The sequence below is a fragment of the Drosophila simulans genome, chromosome X (genome assembly GCF_016746395.2).
Source record: "Drosophila simulans strain w501 chromosome X, Prin_Dsim_3.1, whole genome shotgun sequence".
Classification (NCBI taxonomy): Eukaryota; Metazoa; Arthropoda; class Insecta; order Diptera; family Drosophilidae; genus Drosophila; species Drosophila simulans.
The window spans coordinates 1,501,282-1,525,256 of NC_052525.2; the positions used below are offsets into that span (position 1 = coordinate 1,501,282).

General features: G+C 50.3%; 3 protein-coding genes across 5 annotated transcripts; 1 reads left to right on the plus strand and 2 right to left on the minus strand.

Annotated features, from left to right (window-relative positions):
• Window positions 1-268: 268 nt before the first annotated feature.
• LOC6739921 lies at window positions 269-1,144 on the plus strand. The gene is made up of 3 exons (XM_039297196.2): window positions 269-469; window positions 524-691; window positions 756-1,144. Exons 1-3 carry the CDS (start codon window positions 432-434, stop codon window positions 973-975), a joined length of 426 nt encoding a protein of 141 aa, XP_039153130.1. The 5' UTR covers window positions 269-431; the 3' UTR covers window positions 976-1,144.
• On the minus strand, window positions 1,015-3,302 carry LOC6739920 (protein a6). Of its 3 annotated transcripts, XR_005544598.2 has the most exons (3): window positions 2,909-3,302; window positions 1,495-2,847; window positions 1,015-1,331 (listed from the first exon to the last, which is right to left on the minus strand). XR_005544598.2 is itself a non-coding variant. In XM_039297185.2 (2 exons), the coding sequence occupies exon 2, from the start codon at window positions 2,843-2,845 to the stop codon at window positions 1,616-1,618; it is 1,230 nt and encodes a 409-aa protein (XP_039153119.1). In that variant the 5' UTR covers window positions 2,846-2,847; window positions 2,913-3,302; the 3' UTR covers window positions 1,015-1,615. The 3 variants fall into 3 exon arrangements, 2 of the variants coding, with proteins under 2 accessions (XP_039153119.1, XP_039153118.1); XM_039297185.2 differs by having other exon boundaries at window positions 1,015-2,847; window positions 2,913-3,302; XM_039297184.2 differs by having other exon boundaries at window positions 1,015-2,847.
• A 13,505-nt stretch (window positions 3,303-16,807) lies between these two features.
• Window positions 16,808-18,019, minus strand: LOC27207158 (anionic trypsin-2). Its single transcript, XM_016182896.3, has 3 exons — window positions 17,686-18,019; window positions 17,350-17,620; window positions 16,808-17,284 (listed from the first exon to the last, which is right to left on the minus strand). Exons 1-3 carry the CDS (start codon window positions 17,979-17,981, stop codon window positions 16,937-16,939), a joined length of 915 nt encoding a protein of 304 aa, XP_016037708.1. The 5' UTR covers window positions 17,982-18,019; the 3' UTR covers window positions 16,808-16,936.
• Window positions 18,020-23,975: the final 5,956 nt, after the last annotated feature.

Consider the following 23,975-nt stretch of genomic DNA (forward strand, 5'->3'; position numbering starts at 1 on the left):
TGCGTGGTTGCACGGACGCACGGCGCATGCGTTACCAATCGAGTGTTCCCGGACCAGCGAAGTTCCCTGGCATCCAGCCGTCAGGGGTCCTGGCATCCCTGCATTCCGACGCTGCTCTGTTGTGTGTGCTTAACTGCTGTCGGGACAATCGGGTAACTTGCTCGGCGGTTGAGCGCATGTGGCTATCGAATGGCTCCAATCGATAACTGGGCGGAAGACCTTTAAAAACAGGTGACGCAACACATGCTTGTCCTGTGCCGGCTTGTTTATCCGGGAGCAGCCAGGATCCCGGCGGATGTCTGGACCCGCAGCCTCGCCCTGGTGGAGTTTCCCGGCCAGTGGCCTCGCTGTGAGCAGCGCCAGTTTGAATCGGACATGCGGGTCATCAGGGACTTCATCACTGCGAAGGAGGAGCAACTACTGATGCTTACATGCCGTACGAGTTGAGCCACTGGGATAACGTGGGTGGGTGGGTGAGACAATATAGTATCGGATTCCTGGCTAAACTTCATACAACTTGCAGGCAATCCACGAATACCGCGAAGTTGAACGCCGAAAGTGGACTCCCCAAAACCGGGCCACGCTGGTTCGCCTCTCGTGAGCTTTCTTCGGTGGTCAGGTCATGCCCTTCGTGCCCATCGTGGACTTGGCTGACTCTGGCGCGATCAAGCCGCACGCGGACAGCACTCGAGTGAGTTTGGCCAAAGAAGAAGATGCTACTCGATTCCATTTTCATTTACGATTGTATTCGACAGTTTTGCCTGCTCAGCGACTGAAGCGGATGACCAAGGATCCCATGACTTTGCCAGTTACTCTGCGGATCTGCTCCTGCCGCGACGCTCGATCTACATCATGAGTGCCCTAGCGCGGTACGAGTTCACTCACGAAATCTTGGCCAGAGATCAGTCGTGGTTTAAAAAGCGCTTGGTGGAAAGGAGGCGACGCGTCTTCGTCATTTCTCGAAACGAACCTTGATTGTAGCATACGTATAGTATCATATTCTCACAGCTGGTGTACGTGTTCATATATACAATGAAAATTTATTCCGGTTTGGTGATCAGCTAATGTAATACAGACGGCGGACTGCGACGGATTACACGACGTGATTCAGCCATGTAATATATGATACACTAAATCAAATGTACATATACATAGTATATCTTAAGCTAACTACTTGTACTTTATAAATATTGGGCTCACCTTTCTCACTCGCTTCAAATTTTCTACTCCCTCTTATAATCTTTTGAAATTTGTGTTTTTTGCTCAACAATGTATATGGGTTGATGCTTTTCTACTTTCATTTGTACGTTGTCGTCTCGTTTCATTTAAAGCTTAAAATATGAGAATGACAGAGACAGGGAGATTAATGGGCAACTGAGTGAGATGGAGAGAAGGTGCTTGGGAAAGGAGAAGGATACAAAAATCTACCGGACAAGGACTAGTCGCGGATTCAAGGATAACTGGGAAACAGTGATGTGTTGTCGCTAAACCTACGTTCATATTTGCACTTCTAGCCACTGCTAGTTAAAGTCTATGCCGTGCTTCCGGCTCGGGGAATGATATTATGGCCATAGGGACTCGGTTCTGGCGGGTCATCGGTCATCAGTCATCTAGCTCATCCCAGCTTTCGGCGTCGCGGCAGCTGCAGCGGCAAGGCAACGACGGAAGCAGACGAGGTCGGATTCGCTGCCATCACCGGAAGGGCCAGAGCCACTGGAGCTGCGAGTCCGCCGCCCACGTACTGCAGATGCTGCACCACCGAGAGCTGTGGCTGCTGCTGCTTGAGCAGCTTAGCGGCAGCGTGTGCCTCCGCCGCAGCCACCACGACGGGGTGTACTGGCTCGGTGCCGACTCCTCCGTTGGCTTGTGGACCGGTGCTTTCGCATTCGTCTTCGTCTGAGATCAGTGATATGCTGAGGTCGCTGGACAGTTTTAGGGAGATGGGCGTGGGCGGCGAGGGAGCCACCAAGGGCGCCACTTTGGCGCGCAATGCCGGCGACAGTTTCTGCAGCTGCTCCGGCATCAGGTCGTGCGTGTATTCCGGCACTCCACTAAAGGCCAGGCCTTCGCGTAGTTTGCTCAGCGAGAGTTCGTAAATACGGTTGGCGATGACCGTGTGAACAGTCGTCTCGTCCGGCAGCGTGGCTGTGATGCCTCCGCCCACGTCCACCTCCAGAAAACAGCCCGTTTCATTGCCGCCCTCTCCGCCTTCGGCGGTGGCGAATCCATTGGTGGCCGCCGTGGACGCTCGACACGGCTTGGGGTGACCTGACACTCGCGTCAGGCAATTGGCAGTGGTGGAGGTGCGCGGCACCAACGAAACAGTTACCTCTTCGATGGTCTCCGACTGTGTGAGCGGTGCGAGCGGTGGCGGTGAGCGCATGGAGAGCTGGGAGCGTACTCTTGCCGTGCCGCTGGGTTCCTTCTCGTTGTGCTCGTCGTCGCTGGTTATCAGGATGCTGTCGGTCACGGGGTATGAGTGGGTGGCAACTCTGCGCGGCGCCTGCCTTCTGCCCACTCTAGGTGCTCGGTGCCCTGGGGCAGGTATCAGGAGGCGATTGTGGCCAGCTGCAGCGGACTGTCCGGCCGATGGGGTCTCATCGTCGTCCGACAGCAAGTCGATAGTCACGTCGGCCTGCAAAGTGGCGGCCACATGGCGCCGCTGCAGATGGGACAGCTGCCGGTCAGTCTTGGAGGCGAGAGCCGCTTGGGCGCGCATCCGGGCCATGCAGATCCGCTGGTGCTCAAGCAGGCGTTCCATCCAACGACAGCGGCGCCGCTTGAGACGACGGTTGTCGAACAGCCGGGGCGATATGTAGAATGGTTCGGAATGTCTCTGGTTCATGTCTGCAGGCGGCAGGAGAAGAGTTAGTCCGTGACGCCTGGTCGGCCACTGGTGGGCACCTACTTACCGAGTGTGTGGACTCGTCTTCTAGCGGTGGCGGGGCCTGCCACGGGTTGTCAAGGGTCATGGGCTCGGGCCCGTGGGGCTCCTCCTCCTCCTCCTCTTGCTGTTCCACTGGCGGCGAGTACAGTTAGATCCGCTGCTGCAACTTGCATAATTGCGTGGCGGGCGCAGGGCGATTTCCTTGGAAGGAGCGGAGGCGCGGAACTAGGCGCTGCGCCTCCCGCCGCTGGACATGCCGAGATGCGAGCGGGGCCGAGATGGGTGCTTTTTCGCGCGGCAGCTGCTCAATTTGTGCTTTTGTTGTACTTTAGAGTTCTGTTTATAAAACTGCATCGATAAGCGACCACACATCGATAACGCTTTTCTCGATAGACCGCGCTGCGTGCAACCGTGCACGTCGACTGGCCACACAGTATTCGTCGGTGGTTATCGATAATGCATTCGTCACTTGGGCGCGCGATTCAAATTCAGCTAGAGAAAATAATGAAGCTTGTATGCAAATGACAGAAGGATTCAAGTGCTTAGGATAACCAGCTCATCCAGCGACTTGGACACCAGGTAGCCCCGATAAAATCCCTATTAGGTAAGACACTCTTATCTCAAAGCAAAGTACTCAAGCTAATTTTGGCACCACCCACAATTCTGAGAAGCACTCAATCGGCGCCGGCGCTTTGTTTTCAGAAGCTTTCACTCACATCTGGGGCAGCTTTCACTCCAAATCCGCACGAGGACCGGAACGATAGGGAGGACACCGACTCCAGCCGGAGTCAGTTGGCAGATCGTCGCCTCCGGATGCGGATGTAGATGCAGCAACCGCCCTTGGGCTTTTCATGACTTCGATTAACTTTCGCAGATTTAGGATGCCTGGAAATTAACCACAAAAATCGTGAAGCCCCAAAACTTCAGTTCAAATTACTACAGGATTGAGAGGAACATTAGGCCTTACAAGCGGAGTCTTGCGATCGGAAGTGGAGCACTAGTTTTGGATGGAATATTTAAAAATGAAAATAACTGATAGAAGGCATTTAGTATAAAAATCAAGAAATTATTTAGGTTATAAGTAGCCGTTTGCACTTTCACCCATTTCTCTAAAGACATGCAAAAAGATAGAAATCTGGACTACAACAATAGCCCGTGTTGGCAAACAGAGTAGTCATTTTAAATCAAAAGGTTGCGTTAATGTCGTCAGCCCCCTAATACCATACTCGATACCTCACAACTTGATCTACAGTCTTGGACTTATTTTTCCAAATATTCATATACCTAAGTATACATATAGCTTAAGATCCAAGTTATGTTGACTAGCTGTATGAACAAATCGGCGGATCGGATTGTACATTGTCTGGCACTCATTTACATCTGGCTTTAAGCTTTAAGAGTGCAACAGCCATGAGTCGGTCCGCTGGGGAGCGGGGCGGGCAAGATCCGATTTCAGTAATTCACGCGAATGGCTCATTTCCCCAGCTCGCGGAGCAGCCAGGAGCCAAGGAGCAAAGGCGCTGGAGCTGGAAACGGAGACGGGTCTGCCCTTGGCGAAGGAGACCGGTTTGCTGGGTGATAAAGGGAGAAGGGCGGCGAGAGACAATAGACAATAGACAGGAACCACAACAAAAATTATAGACTCGGTCTTGACTTGGCTCGACTCGACTGTAGCCGGTGCTTTGCGTTTGGCTGGCAGCACAGGACCTCCGTAGTCCTGGCTGCGCCAGCTGCAGCTCCTTTGACTGTTTGTGTTGTGTTTCTGGATTGCACTTTGGCCGTTTAAGGCCGCGGAGTGCGGAGCAGGAGCAGGAGCACCCACATCTTGGCGCACACACGCACCCTTAAGCGACTTCCCCTGGTGGCTTTGAATCCGACATCCTACATCCGACATCCAACATCCGACCCCACTCCGTGGCCCATCCGTGTCTGCCTGCAATCGTTTCCTGGCTGGGACGACCAGCATGCCCGCCTGTGCATTAAAATGAATTCCTTGCGAGGAGTTGGACGAGCAAGAGGCCAGGGGCAAGGGGCACCGAGTCGATTTGAATGAATGCACGTCCTCGCTGCTCATCCCGGTGCTCATCGTCCTGATGGCGGAAAATGGGGTTCCCGCTTCGCGTCTTCAAGTGTTTGCCTTCCTCAGGTGTTGAGTTGAGTTGCGTCGAGTCGAGTCAAGTTGGCATTGTCTTTTTGTTTTCGCCATCGTCTGCCGCAGTTGTTTTGCTTTAGACCTCCTCTCCGCGCCACTCCTCTCCGCTTGCTCCAGGATGCTCAGGCTCATCCTCATCCTTATCCTTAGCCCCCCACTCTTGCTCATTTTTTATTGTGTTTTGGCATTACGCCAAATGTGCAAAGCCAACAAAATACCAAAAGATTGCACAATGCACCTGCCCTTGGAGCGGCGCTTTGGTTTACTGCTCCTTTGGCATCCAATCCGGCTAGTCGGCTCATGTCCTTGTGGCTCCCACTGGCCCCACCTCTTCTGTCCTTCTGGGCTTCCCGACGGCCAGCTCATCGATGATACGGATAGCGATGCTGTTGCTAATGTGCCTGCCGCCTGGAGAGACGGTTACTTTGATGATCCCCCAGCAGCGGCTGCTGGGAGTGCTCCTTCGGGACTACTTTTATCCCGCCTAGGTGCCACTCCTCCTTCTTAAGCTGTTCGCGTGCACTGCCGTATTGGAACATTTTGTTGTGCTGTCAGAATCAGACTTGCCTAATTCATTAACTTTGGAGACTCCTTTGTCAAGCAGATCAAGGGGCTTTTTGCCCCCGTTTGCACCGAAGGACTTCATGCGTGTCAGCAGCGATGCCATCTGGAGGGCAGGTCCGTCACACATTATTATAATTATCGAGCAGGCTGAATGGTTCATCCATCGCCATCCTGCTGTGGGGTATAGCGACTAAGTGGACACTGAGGTGACCGGCAATCAAAGGAATGGAGGGCATAGGGGGATCGGCCGACCGACCAACCGACCGGAGCACTTGCAAAGGCATCTGTTCCGTTTCCGTGTGGGTGGCTGTGCCCCATCTGCATCGGTGGTATCGGTTCCACTGCGGCGGCAAGTGCCCGGGCAACGGTAAGTAGAAATTTGCGTCAATAGGATTGTTAAAGAGGCTTAAGTTAAATGGGAAAACTTCCGAATCAATGAACCGCAAATTGCATGCGAAATGCCAAAACGAAAATGTCGCCGGCCGTCCAACTGAGCAGTGTGTGCACGAGTTTGCGTGGGTGTCCTGCCAGGAAGTGTGTGTGTGTTGGTCTGGGTGCTGGTGTGGGTGTGCCTGAGTGAAGTGCGGAAGGAGTGAAGTTAACTGAAAATGAAAATGAATCTGAAACTGAAACCGGGCTAAAGTCGCCAGCCAAATAAACAAGCAAGCGCGTCGCAAAAATGTATTTACACAGACTCGGAATCCTTGTGTCCATTTGCAAGTGGCGTCTTACTTAGAGAGTGTCTCCGTGTGTCCACAAGGACGTGGCAATAAGATATCTTCGGTCACTTGCGACCGCTTGTAAGTCCGTTCGTCCGTATGGGAATCGAATCCTGGAGTCTTCCAACTCAGTCACTGGGGATGGGGGGCAGCAGAGCATTTCATAACTACGGCTCGATGGTCCTAGTCCTCCCATCGTGCCAATGCCAATTTCACTTCTATCGACGGATTCAATTTCGCGAGGCATTCTCGCTGGATCGGCTGGGCCAAGATTTCTGGGCGAGAAGCGTCTTCCCACGAGTTGCAGGCCTTGCTGCACATACTCGTGCTAATCTGGCTGGCGGAGACGTGATTCCCTCCTTGCCGAGCGTGTGTGTGTGTGTGGGTGGCAGTGGGATTGGAAATGCGAGTGGGAATGGGTAGTGGGGAGTAGCAGTGGAAGTGGCACTTGAGCAGGCCGGCGACGTTTGTCTGTGTATTATCCTTGGTAATGCATGCAAAGATGCTGCAAAGTAGCTTAATACTTTATGCTCGCAATGAAAAGCCTTTTTACGATCGCATTATGCTTGTACGTACTTATATTTCACTAGCTGTATCATGCGTCTATTCGATACACATCCACATCCACCCCTCCTATATTCATATTCACTTCCATATCCATATCCGTGCCCAGTCGAGGGTATTCCGGGCATCTGGGAATGGGTATGGGGATGGGTCTGGGCATGGGTATGGGTATGGTGATGTGGATAGAGATATGTTTGTGCGATTGGGGGAGTGTGCTCGCATTAACTTGTCCTGGGCTTCGCCGGCGCAGTTCGTTTTCGCAACTTGTAGCCGTATCGTACTTTACAGCAGGGTGCATGTTGAATGTTCGGCACGGCACCATGTCGTATGAGTGATATCTGCAGTACGTAAACTATGCAGTAAATAAGTTTATTATCACCCGGCTTGGCTCGAATTTCCGCTGGCTGCTTTAGATTTTATATTGGGCCACCCTTCACTGGTCCTCCTCCTCTGGCACTGGCGATGGTACTGGTACTGGTCTTGGTCCTGGTACGGCTATGAGGCACTGGTACTTGCAGTATTGTTGCAGTTCCAAATCCATTTTACTCCCCAGCTGATCCAGTTCGAATTGCCCTTGGTTCCGCTGGGCACAGAGGGCGAGTTGCCGTCGAGTGGCCACGTATTTACATGGCCAGTGGAAGTCCACAGCCCAACTGAATATTCTCAGTTCTCCGGACGGAGCAATCGGTTTTGTCCTTTTGCTTCCCTTTGCATTGTTGTAATTATTTTGCCGGCGCTACCGCTTCTAATTAATACAAATGGTTTGATACACAATAAAGATATTTCAACTTGGCTCGTTACTGGTCGTTGCCGCCCCCTTGCGTCCTTGCTGCCCCGCCCGTGTGTCCTCGTTGGAGAAAAAAGTTTTCCCATTTCGGAAAGTTTTTATTTTGTGCTGCTGCGCTGCCTGATTCTGCTTCTCCTGCTGCTTCTGTTGGCCTCCAGTTGCACTGACTATGCCCACGACTACGACTGCGACTATGACTACCACTGCCCCACCAGCCCACGCAGCTATCTCCTTTGTTTTGGGGCTTTTGCTTTTGCTCTCGCTTTGGTACTCTGTGCTTTCCTCTTCGACGTCGCAACCAACGTCATCACAATCACAATCACAATCACCATCACCATCATCATCATCATTTGGCCGTCTCGTCTGCTGCTTGGCTTATGCTTTGTACCCTTTTCGAGGGTATTCCAATTTGGAACACTTGGTGAGCCAATTTCTGTGACATTTAAGCAGAATTTGCTCATTTGATCTTAAATCAGGCAAATGAAAACTGGCAGATTCTATGGGGATTTGTACCCACTTTTGGACACCTTCGATCACCAAGGGTATTCCCTGTTTCGACCTTCTCAAGTCGACTAAGTGCCCACTGCTCGGCGGCTTCTGTATCTGTTTTAGTTTCTGTTTCTGCGTCTTCATCAACGTGCATTGTTTTTGTGTAATTTTGCAATAAACAGCAAAACAATTTAAAAAAAGGGCTGTCGACAAAGCAAAGGATGTAACGTTTTGCCAAGTGGAGCGACACTGAGCCAACCGCAGCACTGAACGAATAGGCAACGCTAAAAACCCAGTTAAAAAGTTGCGTTCGTCCTTCGTCCTGTGCCCATCCTGCCCCCATTCTCTGCCCCTGCTTGGCCTCCTCCTGTTGTGCGACCAGCCAACTGCTCATCCGCCACTTTTGCAATGCCCCATGCTCCAGCCTGCAATGTCCCCATCCTTGGTGCCCTTATCAGCCTGCCAAGGGGAAATACTTTTGGTGCGTTTGTGGATGGCAAATGTTATGCCTTCATTTAATATGTGAACTGGACTGGACTGGGTGTTGAGTGTGGAGCTCGGAGCTTGGAGCTTGCTGGCGGCCCAGTTAATTTGTTATTGTTAGTGATTGCTTCGGCGGAGCATCGCACAACTCCCTTATTTGGGTATCCACTTTCTAATTGAAATGTATTTGGAAAAGTTTGCGTTCAATTTGCATTAAATTCCATTTAAACAAGCCTCGAACTTGTGGGCCTGCTCGGACCGAGGTTCCATCTGCCCGGCTAAGGAGTAAAGTGCCGAATTAAAGTGGCCGCAGCGTAAAAAACGAATGAACTGACGAATTTGCGGAAGGACTAGGAACTAAGCCAGCTTAATGACCACTCATTACCGCTAATTGATTTCAATTAAATCACGCCCGCCCAAAACGACTCCACTGAGAAGGAATTGCGGCTGTTCGAGCCACAACAACTTAAACAACAATTACAAAAATAATCAGGAAACAGATCCGGGTACAACAATGGAGCCACCGAACAGCCCCTTCCACAAGCGAAGGAGGAAATGTCTGAAAGCAAAACAAGCTCAAGCTAACACGAAGCTGGCTGAAGTGATTGTGTGTGCTCCAACGCCTCAAGTGACCAGCTCGGCACTGGGCTCCGCTCGCTGGCAGGACTTGACGGTGTCGAAAAGGATTGCCCCGGCGCACACGACGAGCGACCACATAAAGCGGCCATAAATTAGGGCATCTTTAAGCGAATCCAACCCCCAGCCGACGAGCCCATGTCCGTCGCACTGGCCACTAACAAGCCAACGTAACAACTTTGACTTGCTAACTTGATGAAAACGCCGACACTGGAGCAGTGTTCCAAGCTGCGCTGATGCGGACACCAGCCTTCAGCCATCCGCCATCAGCTGGCTGGGTGACTCAGCAGCTTCCACTCCATCCACCGGCTGCGAAGATTTTCGGATAAAGTTAATTACAGCTCATTGGGAATGCGCTGCTCGCCGGCGAAACTTGAAAAGCTGCCTCGGCCAAGTTCATGTCCTCGTCCTCGTCCTCCGAGTTCGCCTCCGTCCGCAGATGCTCGATGCTGATGGAGCAATTAACAATGAAACAACACTCTCTAATTGGATGAAACGCTTTGCAAGTTCTCCGCTATCCGTTATGCTCCGCTTAATAGCTGCTCCGAGTTCTGTTCCCAGTGATTGCCATAATGGGCCGGTCATGTCTGCCTGCGATCTATTCCTATCAGGCTGCGAATATTCAATGGAGCGGCGTGTGAATAATTTAAAATCAAAGCAGGGCAGAGCCTCGCGTTTAGATTATCAGCTTATCGAGTGCTGAAAGAAAAGCTAACTAACTCCCTCGATTATCCTTAGCCCCACCGTACGCACCTACCTACCAAGGGATCACATCGGTTTCCCTATCCGATTCCGGGTTAAACATATTTTTGTTTTGCTCCCTTTTGAGGTGGGCGATTGGCCGCATTGCTTTCCGTAACGAAGCTAAAATAATGTTGTTTAATTAATCAAAGGGCTGAGGTTGCCTCTGCCACGCAGACAAAAACATCCAATTTGCTTGTTAATTGAAAACAATTAAGCTGGCCACGGGCTCCTCCACATGCATTCTGCAGCCATCGCATCAGGTGCAGCCTCGCCTGCATCGGGGGCAGGCGAGGATTCGGCTGCCCCATGCCACCACCCATGCTCCTCCGGAACTTTTCTATTAGACTGTTGGCGCGGCTCGGTCGCTGCCTTTTGGCTGACTGGGGGTCGCATTTTTCGAGCAGTTCCCATCGCTTTCAATAGTTTCGCAGGACTACGCCAACCACGCAGTCACCAACAACAAATTAATACAAATAGTCTGCAGTGGTCTGGGCCATAGATTACACTTTCGCAGACAGGCACTTGCTCGGCCAGTTGGAGCAGGGTAGTCTTTGGTTTTCCTCGGCTGCACCAAAAGAAACCTTTCGTAATAGTGTAGTTTAGTTAGTTGGGATCGTTAGTTGTACGAAACAGTGATTTTATGCCTGTGTGATGATAAAAAATCTTACTTAAGGTATCTATATTTGCAAAACTTTGATTTTCTCTCAAAAAAGAAACGGTTTTTTGGTCATAAAAATATAAATAAATATCCAAATATGGAATGTAATACATCGTTGAATTCATAATAAAATTCCCCGTCCGATGGCGTTCAAGGTTTGAAATTATAAATTTTTGACATTTTTCGCAAAAAATTATGATGTTGCACCTTACAAAAAATGCGAAATTTCGAAAAAAAAAAAATAATTTGGATTAGTGATTGGGATCGTTAATTGGTATAATAATAATCACAAAACAGTGATTTTTATGCCTGTGTGATGATTTTCAAGAAAGTTATGATAAAAAATCGAACTTAAGGTACCTATTTTTGCAAAACTCTGACTTTCTTTCAAAAAATAGCCGGTTTTTTTGGCACTTAAATGTAAGGGATCCTCAAAATATTGAATGTCATACCTCAGCGGACTCGTAATAAAATTTCCCATCGGATGGCGTTCACAGTTTGAAATGTTAAATTTTGGCCATTTTTCGCAAAAAATTATGATGTTTAAAAAATGTGTAATGTTGAAAAAAAATAATTTTTTTACATCCCCATAAAAGTGATGTGGGTCGTTAGTTGTGATCATAAACTGCATAAAAAAGTAATTTTTGTGGCTATGTGACGATTTTAAAGAATGTTATGATTAAAAGTAACAGTTGAGGAACCTTTTTTTTACCAATCCTGATTTTTAGTCCAAAAATAATTGGTTTTGCCTTCATAAAAAGATAAGGACAAATCTTATATATCTAAATGCGGAATGTCATACCAATATATACGCTATATATTACGATGTTACCCCTTATGCATAATCGAATAAGGGGTACAAAGCGGTCGATTCCGTGCGACACCGGAGGTAACCTCTCCAGCATCGGTGGCTGTAGCTATCATCGCCCAGCCTCCTGGGAAGTTGTGCCTTCTACTCGACTTGAGCTGGACGAGAGCGGCTAATACGCTTTAAGTATGCGGACAAAGGAGCTCTGCGGCGACCCCCACTGTAGTAGTAGTAAATTATTTATTGGTATATTTGGCTTTTGAATGGAACACTTACGGAATATGGGGTGCGAGGCGAAAGTGAAAAAGTTTTAATAGAATTTCTTGTTTGATATCCTCTTTGCGAACAGCTTTGTCTGCTGCGACCTTCGCATCCAATCCCATCCTTGCTCCCAGCACACATCCAATCCCTATTCCAATTCCAATCCCTTCCTCTATTGCGATCCCAATCAACTGGAGTCCCGCCATTCGGAGCGTTAGTTACATTGTATCCTCGGCTTTGTTCGACTTTCCAGCATGTTTGTGTCTATTTGTTCGCACCTAATGTTTTGTTATTATTGCCCTCCAAGTGTTGTGTCCTCAGTTCTTCCGTCTGAGCTCTGGTGGTACCAATCCCCCTGCACTTGAGCAGCACTACAGTTCTGATGCCACTGGCAGCTCCATTGGCGGCTGGGCGGATGCGGATGATTTGCTTAATCCAATTACATAATTAGCCCAACTACTCGTATGCGCCCAATAACCAATAAAAACAAACCAATGCTGTCAAAAATGCAGCCGGTGTAAACGCGTTTTTGTTTCGATTCAGATTCAGTTTCGGATTTGGACTTGGATTTGGATTTGGGTTCGGATTTCGATTCTTGTTTGTCAAACATTTGATTTGATTTGAATTGGGCAAAAGTGCGCTCGAAACACACGCACCTACGCACACACACATACTCTCACTCACACACTCAATCTGGAGGGCAGCCGAAATGTGGCGTTATAATAATTTTCATTGCAAAATTTACACATGCATAATTAATTAGTATCAAAAATTTAATACTCACACTTTGTATCTGCTTAAATATTTACACTTCGTGCCAAATTTGTATGCAAATCGCTTTGCTACAGACTGACAATAACGAGCACCCACCCACACACACACCCATAGTCGCACGCACACAGGCACACCGACACTAGCACCCATTCGCACCCACACACTGTGAGTGCCAGACAGAGAACTGCAAGGGTGGCATTTTTAGCCACTCGACTCACACCCAACAATTTTGTGTGCGGGTGCTACCCGCCACGCACATCGCGGGTACTTACAAACACACAGTATACATCTGCACATGTAGACAAGACACCCCGTTGTGCCCGCACCCGAATCAATACGGTGACCTGCGTCGCGGGTGCCGATCATACTCGGCACCCATAACGGAGGGTAGAGAAGACAAACAGTCAGAAAAAGACAAATGCCTAAAAAGGGATGAGTGACAAAAACACTTGTGGGTTTACCGTTAAACACATGGGTGTTTCCAAAAATACTCGGGTGTTTCTAACATTATTCGGGTGATAGTCTCTATCAGTCTATCTACTCTTGTAGATAGTCGAGTCACAGACAAGATGCGTAACTCCATACGTTTTACACTCCATACGTTTACACACTATTCTTTCGGCGTGGCTCTAGACTTTGTCGAATACTTTGTAAAAATATTATTATATTTTATTATAATTATATACATTATATTATATTTTATTATATTATATATTATAAATATATATATATATGTAATTTAATTATTATATTATATTATTATTATTATTATTATTATTATATTATATTATATATTATTATATATTATATATATTATTAACGTTTTTATTATTTAAATGTAAATTATAGTAAAAATAATAGTAATAGTAATAATGCTAATAGCCGAATCTATGTACATAATGTCACAAAATTCATTTCAAAAATGAATTTATGTAAGAATATTTGTCATTAGAGTATTCAGCTAGCGACTTGTGAAAAATTAGTAAGGCAATGATTCGAAACGGGTGGCACCCGACATGAGCACGAAATTTTTCTTGGGTATTCCCTTTTACCCTTCATTTCTTATACCCGTCGCGCTTCCACCCATACAAATTTTAGGCGTACAAAAAATGACCTGCGGCCGATCGTTGACTGTGCGTCCACTCACCCATACGGCTCTTGCGCAGCAGGCCTCGGGTGGTTTTTTTACTCGTAATAAAAACACAACGTTGGTAAAACACCCGAATATTTTCTGTTGCCGCAAGTAGGGTGTCAAAAAAGACGGGGTGCCTAGAGACCGAGTGTTTATCGGGTGGACGTAGAGTGCCAGTGGCGGGCTGCAGTTCTCTGGTGCCAGACACATACACACACACACACACAGGCACACGCGAAATGTCAGACAATTAAAAAAGCATACTGCGCGGGGCACTCGAATAGGACTCAAAATAATAAAAATAATGGTTAATTTCACAGCCTGTTTGCATGTTCACAATATTTATTAGAAATTATAATATTTCTCTAATTTTTAAGTTTTCTTTTTAGGCTATCTGAAAATAGTTAACAAACTGGTAGATATAGAATCCATATATTTAGCATGCTACATTCCGTTCCTAGTTATATGCTCTCCACTGTCTGCCGCCAGTGTTCGGCAAACAGAATCGAAAACGGGTTGCCTGCCGCTGGCGTTCCTGTCGTTCCCATCCCGCCCATTCCGACCACCCTAGCACCACCATCCTGGCCATCCTGCCCATCTAGAGCCAGCCAGTGGCGGGGGTTTTTAACAGGGCGATTGGTCTGCGGATGGGTGGACTGATGGTTGGCTGGCCCATTCGAGGGAAGGATGGGGTAGAGGGCTGCTGGTTGATTGTTGTTTCTGAAAACCCTTTTGGTGTTTGCATTTAACGAACAGGGCCACAACGACACAGTGGCTAAAACAACAATAGAGCCAATATAACAGCCGTGATGGGATGAAATGGGCAGGGATCGGGATCGGGATGCTGCGAAGGATTCGTGGGCAAGGCTGGAGGGGAGCAGTGGCAGGTCTGGCAGTGGAGCTAATAAAAGGCTCGTTACAATGAAAACAAATCAAATCGCAGGCCAAGCCATCATCCGTCCGACCAAAGCGAATCCCAGCGAAAATGAAACACGGCTAACGAATGCCACCGCCAAACAGGAAGTAGTTTGAATTTCCGGTGTCAGTGGGAGCCCCCTTTCCACTGGAACATCCCGCCATCCCGCTATCACGCCATCCCAACATCCCGGCATCCCAACATCCCACATCCACACATCAGGCGCTGCTTTTCGCCTAAATGTTCAAATTGATTACCGTAGTGGGATGAGCTGCTCGTGGCGAAGCCTTTGGGAGGATGATGAGTGGCTGGGAGGTTGGGTTAGCCAGGCGGTGCTCGGGGATCAGCTCAGCCTCACTTTGCAATGCCATTAAAATGTATTTACAAACGCAAATTGATAGTGATTTCGGTGGGCTCTGCCCGGCCGGGGGTCTGGATGGGTCCTGCTCCTGGCTGCTTGGATGGTGGTCCCGTTGGTTTTGGTGGTCCTGGTGGATCGACCGTGCCTGCGGTCGACGTGTTGGCGTTGCAGCTTAGCCGTCGATTTGTCAGCAGGCGCGAGTCCCTCTGCGCGGTGACTAAGCCGCTTGTACGGCTCGGATTCGGAATCGGACTCCGTCCGGCTGAACCACCAGGCTGGTGAACTTGGAAGAAATTGCAAGATGAACTAAATTGTGGTTGAGATCGAGACTATTCATTCCGGAGCTTGTTTTGCCCACTCGATGACACACATCCCATTCTCAGCTCACTTCGGCGTCACCTCTGGGTCACCTCTGCGCACTGGATTCACTACGGATGGCGCTCCGCAATCAGACAACTACGATGTCAAGTTTAACTGCAATTATTCTCAAATGAACTTCCCTTGAAATGCAATTTAAGGCATGTGTCTAATATATGCAAACAATTTACGGCCGGGGGCGCAAAAACAGCAGCAGCAGAGCGGGCCAGGACATTCCAGGGACAGGACAGGACAGGAACATGTGGACATGTGGGGCAAGGGACACAACAATGCTGAATCAATATGCAGAAGAACGAGGGCGCTGACGAGCCAACTTGGTAAACAAGAAGCGTGACAAAATGATAAAGTGTCGACTCCGCCACGAGGCCAAGGAAACAACAACTTGTTGGGCAGGATGGGTATGGGTATGGGTATGAGAATGGGGATTGGGATGGATGGTAACGGAGGCCCAGGCTGGGCAGGACGCAGGAGCAGAGTGGAGCAGCGCCGTGGCAAAGTGAGCAATAAACATACGCGATTAAATTCATTATGAACACTCGAACGGCACACAATACGACTGTGAAATGACAAACCTGATTGCGAATGTCTGAATGTCTGTAAGCATGTCTCTGGTGTGGTCTTGTATGGTATGGTATGGTATGGTATGGTATGGTATGGTCTGGTCTGGTCTGGCCGCCTGCCTCTGGGCGAGATGGTGTAGTCAGCTGGGGCTTGTCCCTCGGAGTCCCACATCAATTCAGCATTGTTTTGTCGTCTGGCGGCGAGGCAGACCTTGCTTGGAGCCTGAACGGGTCCTACCTACTCTGAGAACGGGACACGTTCGTGACTTGTGTGGCTGAGGGCTCTTCCATCGTCTCCGGCTCCTTGCTCCTGGCTTTTCCCACGTACTTTCTGTGCCAGTGATTGGAGTGTGCGTGTGCGATTACTAATTGCATTGCTGATATCAAATCAACATGCTTTCGCACTGATTTCTAACCGAGATTCGTTCGGGGCACGGGCTTGGGACATGGGCCATGGTCACCTGGCATCCAGAAGGCCACACGATATCAGGAGCAGTCCCAGGCCGTTGGCAGACAATTGGCTGCCCCTAATTGGTCTAATCAACAGTTGGCGAGTGCCCAAACTAACCAACGCGAATTGTTGCATATTGTCTTCGCTGCCAGATGCGTATGCCCTGTGGCCGGTTACCGGGCGGGGGAAGAGTACTCGGCGGTGATGCGATAATTGCTGTCACAAACAGTGGATGTGGATCTGCATCAGCATCTGCGTAACCATAAACCGTGCGCCCACCCAGCGGCAAGTGCGTTTGTGTGCACGTGTGCGCGGGTAATGGCGCGGCATGCACCACAATTCGCCATTCACCATTCGCCATCGTCATGGCCTCGTTTGGCCATCGCCTTTGCTGCCTGCCTTCACATCCACATCCCCATCCCCAACCCCATTCCCATTCCCATACACATCCACATTCACATCCATGGATGACAGGTCATGCCCGCTGGTTTTAGTCAATTTTGGTTTGTCGTATGCAGGCTCGGAGGTTTGCAGCCTGGCAGGTTAACTAGTTGTACCAGCCGGCTCACCGACCAGCACCACCCGTGGAACGAATCGCGGAGCAGGCGGGTGCTAGGATATCCCTGTGACCAGGAGCAGCAGCAGCAACAGCGTCCACACGGACCGTGTGCCTAGGGGGCAGGAGTTCTCGGTGATCCAATCCCGGAAGTGGTAGACATCGGTGTAGATCCCAGCCGAATCAGGCTCGCCGCAACCCATGCCGAAGGACACGATGCCCGTCACCATGTTGTCACATATGAGGGGCCCGCCCGAGTCGCCCTGGCAGCTGTCCACATCGGAGTCATGCTTGTCATTGGCGCAGAGCATGCCCGCGTTGGACCAGCCCAGCAGCTTCTCGCAGAAGGTGTCCGGCAGGATCTGCATATCGCCGTTGATGGCCTCATCTGGCAGTGGGCCGAACTGCGGAAGGAAATGGGAGCTTAAGGACGCGAAGTTCCACAAGTTACTCCGCAATCGATGCTCACCTGAATGACCGTGCCCCAGCCGACGATGGAGCACTGGGCTCCGGCCACCGGAGCCTTGTTGTACAGAGGTATTTTGGCAACGGCATCACCCAGACTGAGATCTCCCTCCAAAAGGATCAATCCAATGTCGTACTTCTGCGACTTGCCCTTCTTGTACTTGGGATGTGGCAGAAGCTCCTCGGCCTCAATAATCTGCGTTGTACTGCTCTTAAGCAGCCTCCTTGGCGTCCCGGCGACGACCATCAGCTTCTTGGCCTTCAGCTTGCGCCGACTGGTGGAGTCCACTGATCAGCACTGATCCCCATAAACACACACACTGCACCTGCCGCTACTCACTTGCTGAACATGCAATGGGCCGCCGTGAGAATGGCCCGCTCGCTGAAGATCGTTCCCGCGCAGAAGTGGTTATCGCCGAAGAACTTCTTCGGCTTGCCCATGCGCAGCGAAACCGTGTACTTGACCAGGTCGTTGGTGTCCGGGCGATAGCCACCCGTGACCAGGAACTGAAAGTCCGAAGGTCGGTCCTGCCTCTGACTGGGCGCCAAATGCAGCTGGCCCGCCTGCGATTCCGAGCTAGACTTGGCCCTTACGGAAATCAACAGTATGTACACAACAAATTTTGACGGACACATTTCGAATCGTTTTCCAATGGAAATCTGACACTAGAGTGACTTACGTGTGTACATGTAGGAGTATTATTTTTCAATGAAATGGGGCCAGAAGCGGAGTCCGGGAAATGGACGCACTGTCGCTGGAAGATAGCGTTTGGCAGCCATCTGATAGCTGATGAAAAAGTCTCCTTCATAAATAACTGGCTATCACAAGTGTGCGTGTGGAGTGCGGAGTGTGGAGCAACAGGAAGCGTTTTTCCCTTTATCCCGGCTGCGAACTGCAGTCGCTGGAGTCAAGTCAGCCCGGCCGAAACGGAGCCCCACGACCATGTGCTTATGTACATGTGTACTTTCCGCAGGCAAGTCGAGTTTTTACCCTGCACACTAAGTAGTTGGTTGTTTCATGTCACTTAGGGATGCCTCCCTCCAAGAGTCCTGTGTGGCGGGCACTCGGCGGCCTGGGGTGAAGGTGTCGACCGGGTCGTTATCATTAATTTGCAGCCTGCTTTTTGCAATAATTTACTAGACGCTCCCCTACTCCCCTTAGCCTTGGCCACCCAGCCCAGTTCACCATGGAACCATGGAACCCTTCTGTGGTGGATGGTTCCAGTAGTCAGTCGAGCAGCAGGCGACCTCAAGAAGCCCGAGCAGCGAGCACACTGGTGCCGTGGCACAAACACGTGGCACTTGGGCATATTTATAGCTCTGTAACCTATTTGCTTCCATCCAACTTGGGTTTGGGCCCAGTGTGCGGTGACTTCCGGCTGCCTTGGCCAAGTTTTTAAGTTGACTTGTCATTTCGCCCGCTTACTAAAGACAAATTTGTGCGGCAGAACAAAAAATGGTGCCCATTTCTCACCCTGCGACCCACTTCTTCAGACCACTTCCCACTTCCGACTTTACGCCTGTGAGTGGAGCTTGGAGCTTGAGGGTGTAGGCGAATTCGAGCCGGCTCCACATTTTTACTCGGCAATTAAAAGCCTCGACAAAGTGCACTGCGTGCGTGTGTGTGTGTGGGTAAGAAATGCCAAAACACCGAAATTTATTCGATGAGCAGTTGGCGGCAAATCTGAATCCGATTTCGAGACGAGGAGGCAGCAGGGCAGGAGTAGCAGCTGCACAAGTTCCCCAGGAGCCCAGGTGGGTGGTGATGGGCGGGGGAAGGCAGCTGGGAGCAGTTGTCACCGGCCAAACAATTATGGCACCTGACTGCCCTCAGATAGCAGACCGCCAGACAAGCCACACAGACGTGCACAGACATGCAGAGACGTGCGGAGACATTGCACGGACATGGGCGGGCATGCAGGAGTGTGCTCTTCGTATTACTTATCGCCACAGACGATGCCGAGCATTGATTATTGTTGCCTTTTCCAGTTTTAACTAAAACGCACTCGGTCGTGGAGCTGTGAAGTTGCGGAGCAACTGCATCCAGCGCTGGGCTATGGTAATCGTAATCCCCTTGGCCATCCACACCCCCCTCCCTGCATTTGTTTGCATACATTGATTGAATTTGTTTACGCCATTAAATTTGCAAATTGCTATCGGCAATTTTGCATAAACTGCAGTGTAAGACTTTACCGCACAACCCCTCCCCCGCCACCACCAATGCTCCATTGTCCGTGGCCCGTCCGTGTCGGTGGCTCCGGCAAGGACAAGGCCAGCGCCGACCATGCCAACCCTCGTGTGAGTCTGGCGTTCGAGTCATTAACTATTCATATGGCAGACCGAGCAGCAGACCAGCAAACCAACAAAGCAGCAGGCAGCACGGGCCAGAGCCACTTGATGACACATTTGATTCCGCCTGTCAACGGCCGACAGCCATTGCAAGTCCGGGTTAGTCCGGGGTAATTGTCGCCACTTCAGTATCCAGTATCCAGTATGCAGTATCCAGTATCCAGTGTACAGTATCCAGTGTACAGGATCCAAGCAACAGACTGCAGACTCCGGAATCCAAAATCCGGAATCCGGACTGAGGACATTGGCTGTTAGCTGTTAGCTGTCAACTAAAAGCCCTCAGCCAGAGCGAGCCTTGCGCAAGGATTCGGGACTCAGCCGGATGAAGCTAAGTGGGCTTGATATCCGGTTGACCTTCGTCTGATTCGCATTTAACAGGCATAAACAGTGCTTAAGCCGCCGCGAACCGGGTAGTCGGGGGACTGGAGTGGAGTGGAGTGGAGCGGAGTGGTGGAGCGCTGCATGGGAAATGGAAATTGAAATTATACCACCCGCGGGGAACTTTTGCACTGTGATATAGCCCCGGGCTGGGAAATCGAACTGCGGATGGCTTAAAGACTTCATGTGCGAGAATTTAAAAACCGATTCGGTTCGGCTTGGTGCGATGCTGATGATGGTGGTGATGATCGGGTGGCAGTGGGCCAGGAAGGCGATATATTTACATTAGCCCGGCACAACCCACTTTAACTTGTGTGGCCCCTCAAATTTATGATAAAAGTTGTGGGTCACGCGAGGAGGAGCTGTGGCCCAGCACTCGATATTTCAGTATTTCTCATTTCGAACTCCATTCGGGTCAGGCTCTGAAGGTCAGCGATGGCGTACTGGATGGCGTGGCTGTGGAACCATCCGATCTCTCCATTTGATTCGACCATTAGCTCAACTTGGGCATCCCGGGCATCTTGGCTGCTGCAAATTACTTTTCCGCTCGAAAGGAGCAGAGTAATGAGCATAATCCTAATTATCCCTGTCATCGTTTCGCTCCGGCCAGAGTCGCATGGCCATCTCTGCGAGGACGCGGCTGTGGCCGCCGTGATGTGCCTGCAGCTCTGCTCTGCAGGCACAGTGTCCCACCTTTGGGGCATGCCGTGCTCTCCTCCGCTCCTTGCTTAATTACATTTTTTCCCCTTCCCCCGGTCCCCCCTTCAGCTGCCACCCGGCTGCCCCTGTGATGCACTCTGGAATTTTTCCACGGCTGATTGAATTTGGAAATGCTGTCGGCTGCACTCCAAGTTGGCCTCGTCTCTGTCCGCCAAATTACATTAGTTGCCGGGCAATCGCGGCTTATCTTATTAAGAGCGGTCATAGATACGCGCCCGTTGCCACTTGTGGCCAGAGCCACAATCCACCCAACCGAAGGGCGAATCGACAACAAAGGCTTCATAAACCATGGGTGCATGCTCCTAAAATGTCTATATTTTCCCAGCGCTGCCTTTGCCAGTGACAGAAGTCAGCACACAGCACGTTCAATCTGAAATAAGTTTGTCAGGCGGGCGGCTGGTGCCTGCTCCCCGTGATATCCTGGACGGGATAGGAAGGGGCGCGTCGACGCCACAAAGTGGCTTATTATAATTTCCAAAATAAACTAAATGTATGCTCTGGTTACCCGCTTGTCTGTCTAAAAGTGAAAATAATATTGTAGTTGAAATATAAACATTGACGTGCGCCGTGCGTGTGTGTGTGTGTGTGTGTGTGTCAGTGTCTATGCCGCTGCCTGTGTGGGTGGGTGGATGGGTGGATGTGCGGCGCGGCACGCGGTCACTGGAGGGGTGGGGCTGCCACTCCAAGCCGGAAAACGAAAAGGGTTCAATTCCCCCACCCTCTTCTGGCTGCTCGGTGCTGGACGGCAGACAGTTGGCCGGCATTCAGCATAAGCATATTAGGCGTCGCCATTCGGCGGTGGGTGGTGCTTTCGGAGCTGGGAGTGCTGTGGAATGGAATGGAAAGTGGGGTGGGGTGGAGTGGAACTGGGGCGACACTAAAACGTGACGTTGAATCCAATGCGATGCTCAAGCGTGTGAAAATACCAGAAAGACGTGTTGCTATCAAATGGTTCGGATGCCTCTCTGTCGCTCTGCATCGGCAATGGAGCGCTTGGCGCGTGTGCTCTTGGCCGCCAAGCGTATTTATGGCGCACTCGTAAGTTAACAGACAGCGGAAGTGATACATCAAGGACACACACACACTCGCACACTCGCACACCCCGACGCACACACACACATCATTGGAGCGCACGTCCGTGAGCGATTCGTCTTTACACGTTTTAAATTAATCCCGAAGTTACTTAACCAACAGTTTGAAACTTCAGCCACTGAAGGATTAGAAACAGAAACCGCACTGCCATAACCAAGTGAAAGGACTCCGCTGATTTGCCTTTTGGCGGTGCCCCGGCCATCGCCGACTCATGGAATCAGGGTCAAATGCTGGGGGCATCGTTGGACCCAACTTTATGCTCGGTTGCCTGCTCAATTAAATCTCCTGCCCGGGCGTGTCCTTCGTCGTGTCATCCTGCCATCCTGTCATCCATCTGCTCCCTGGATGGGGGCGTGGCTGGGTTCATCATATGCGGACGGCTGCTCCACCGATTGCTTGGCCAAGCAGGCCGCCACCATCGTCGCCACCGACACCGTTCCACGTCACTGCCAGATGACTGGGACTGCCCCTGGCTCACACTGTACACAATATCAAGATTAGCGCCTAATGTCCCTCCACTCCACTCCTCCCTCCTCGTGCATCTGCTTGCGAGTGTGTGGGCGGTCGTTTGGGTCCGCATTCCAGGACCACCTTCGCCTGTCCTTTGGGCTCGTGCTCCATGGGCGTTGGTGTGGATAGTGGTCGCCCTGCTTCTGCTGCCGGCAGAGGCAAAGGCAAAGGCAAAGGCAAAATAAATTACCACTCATGTTGTTCTTGGCTTGGCGTCGTTGCGGAAGGGGCGTTGGTCATTGTCGTCAACAAACATTTTGACACTTGCTCCGTAACCATAAAAGTCAGTCAGTGTTGGGGCTTAGCCAACTTTAAATACCTTTGGACAGATTAAAAGTCTCGTTAACCAAAATGTTTGCAGCTTTCCCAGCAAGTATGTGTGTGTGTGTGGGTGTTAGTCTGCTATTGTGTGTGTGTGTTTTTAGGGGGGGTGGGGGTCATCGTGTGCGAAAACTATCGCCATGCATAAATTGCTTATGGAAATGGTTTTAGCCCTGGGGGCTTCAGCTCGGATTTTGGGGCCACTTTTGCAGTCTGCAGACTGCATGCTGAAAAATTACTGAGCATTATACTTGAGGGTCACTTTTAATTACTTTCCAGAAGGTCATCATTAATGAGTGTCAATGGATGCCTCTCTCTAGCCCCAGGCACATCCCCAGCCGGGCCCATATTGATCGACCCACTTCGAGAAGGCGCAGCAGTTCCCCTTAGAGCCTCTGAATGTGTCGGAAATTAAAGCAAAAACTTTTCACATTTGTCGCCCATTTTGCGGCTAGCCATTTGCAACTTTTGCGTAACTCGTCCTGGCCCTTTGTTTCTGTTTACTTCGGCGAGGACCAGGACCAGGACCTCCTCCACTGCTGTCAGCATGTGTTGCTCAACAATTTGCATGCGTTCGTTGTGCGGAGCAAGGTGCGCGCATAAGTATGCTACACTTTTCGAAGTTCCCCCCACGTCACTTTTCAAGTGGCGACCGAACAGGGAGCAGCTAGACATAATGCCCGGGTAATTGGCAATAGGGATTCCCTGCTCCATTGCTCGCTTTAACCGTTCACATCGTTAAATCACATCGCCTGCCAGGACACCACGCAGCAGGACACCACACGCACACACTTACACACACACGCTGTGGCATGTGTGTGAGGCAATAATTTATGCGCGTTAAATTCTAACCGATTGACTTGTCCATAGGCAGCTGTTAGCCGCATCAGTGGTGGCAAGGTGGAGGAATGGATGGCTGGATGGCTGGATGGATGGGTGGATGGGTGGGATGGGTGGTTTGGCAGGCCGCACGCGAATTGGCTTTATTGCAAAAGTTATTTTTGCGGCGCGTTGTTGTTGAGGCGTTGTTATTGTAATTTAATAAGCGGCTAATTGTTGTTAATCAATTGTTTAACAGTTTACAACATATTGTTGCCGGTGGTGGCGTAAATTATTTGCATTATTTTTTATTGGCCGGCTAAATGTGGCTGTTGGTGTTGTAGTTGTTGTTGCTGCAGCTCATCGCGTTGTTTTTGCACGCGTTTTAATTGCAATTGTTATTGCAGTTGGAGCTGCAGTTGCAGTCCGCGCTGCGTTTGG

Coding starts and splice junctions, on each gene's coding strand:
- LOC6739921 (XM_039297196.2), top strand. CDS start 432: ATGCCGTACGAGTTGAGCCACTGGGATAACGTGGGTGG. Junction 470..523: donor CACTGGGATAACGTGGGTGG/GTGGGTGAGACA, acceptor TACAACTTGCAG/GCAATCCACGAATACCGCGA. Junction 692..755: donor CGCACGCGGACAGCACTCGA/GTGAGTTTGGCC, acceptor TGTATTCGACAG/TTTTGCCTGCTCAGCGACTG.
- LOC6739920 (XM_039297184.2), bottom strand. CDS start 2,972: ATGACCCTTGACAACCCGTGGCAGGCCCCGCCACCGCTAGAAGACGAG. Junction 2,848..2,908: donor CGAGTCCACACACTCGGTAA/GTAGGTGCCCAC, acceptor TGCCGCCTGCAG/ACATGAACCAGAGACATTCC.
- LOC27207158 (XM_016182896.3), bottom strand. CDS start 17,981: ATGTGTCCGTCAAAATTTGTTGTGTACATACTGTTGATTTCCGTAAGG. Junction 17,621..17,685: donor GCCCATTGCATGTTCAGCAA/GTGAGTAGCGGC, acceptor GGACTCCACCAG/TCGGCGCAAGCTGAAGGCCA. Junction 17,285..17,349: donor GCTGGGGCACGGTCATTCAG/GTGAGCATCGAT, acceptor TTCCTTCCGCAG/TTCGGCCCACTGCCAGATGA.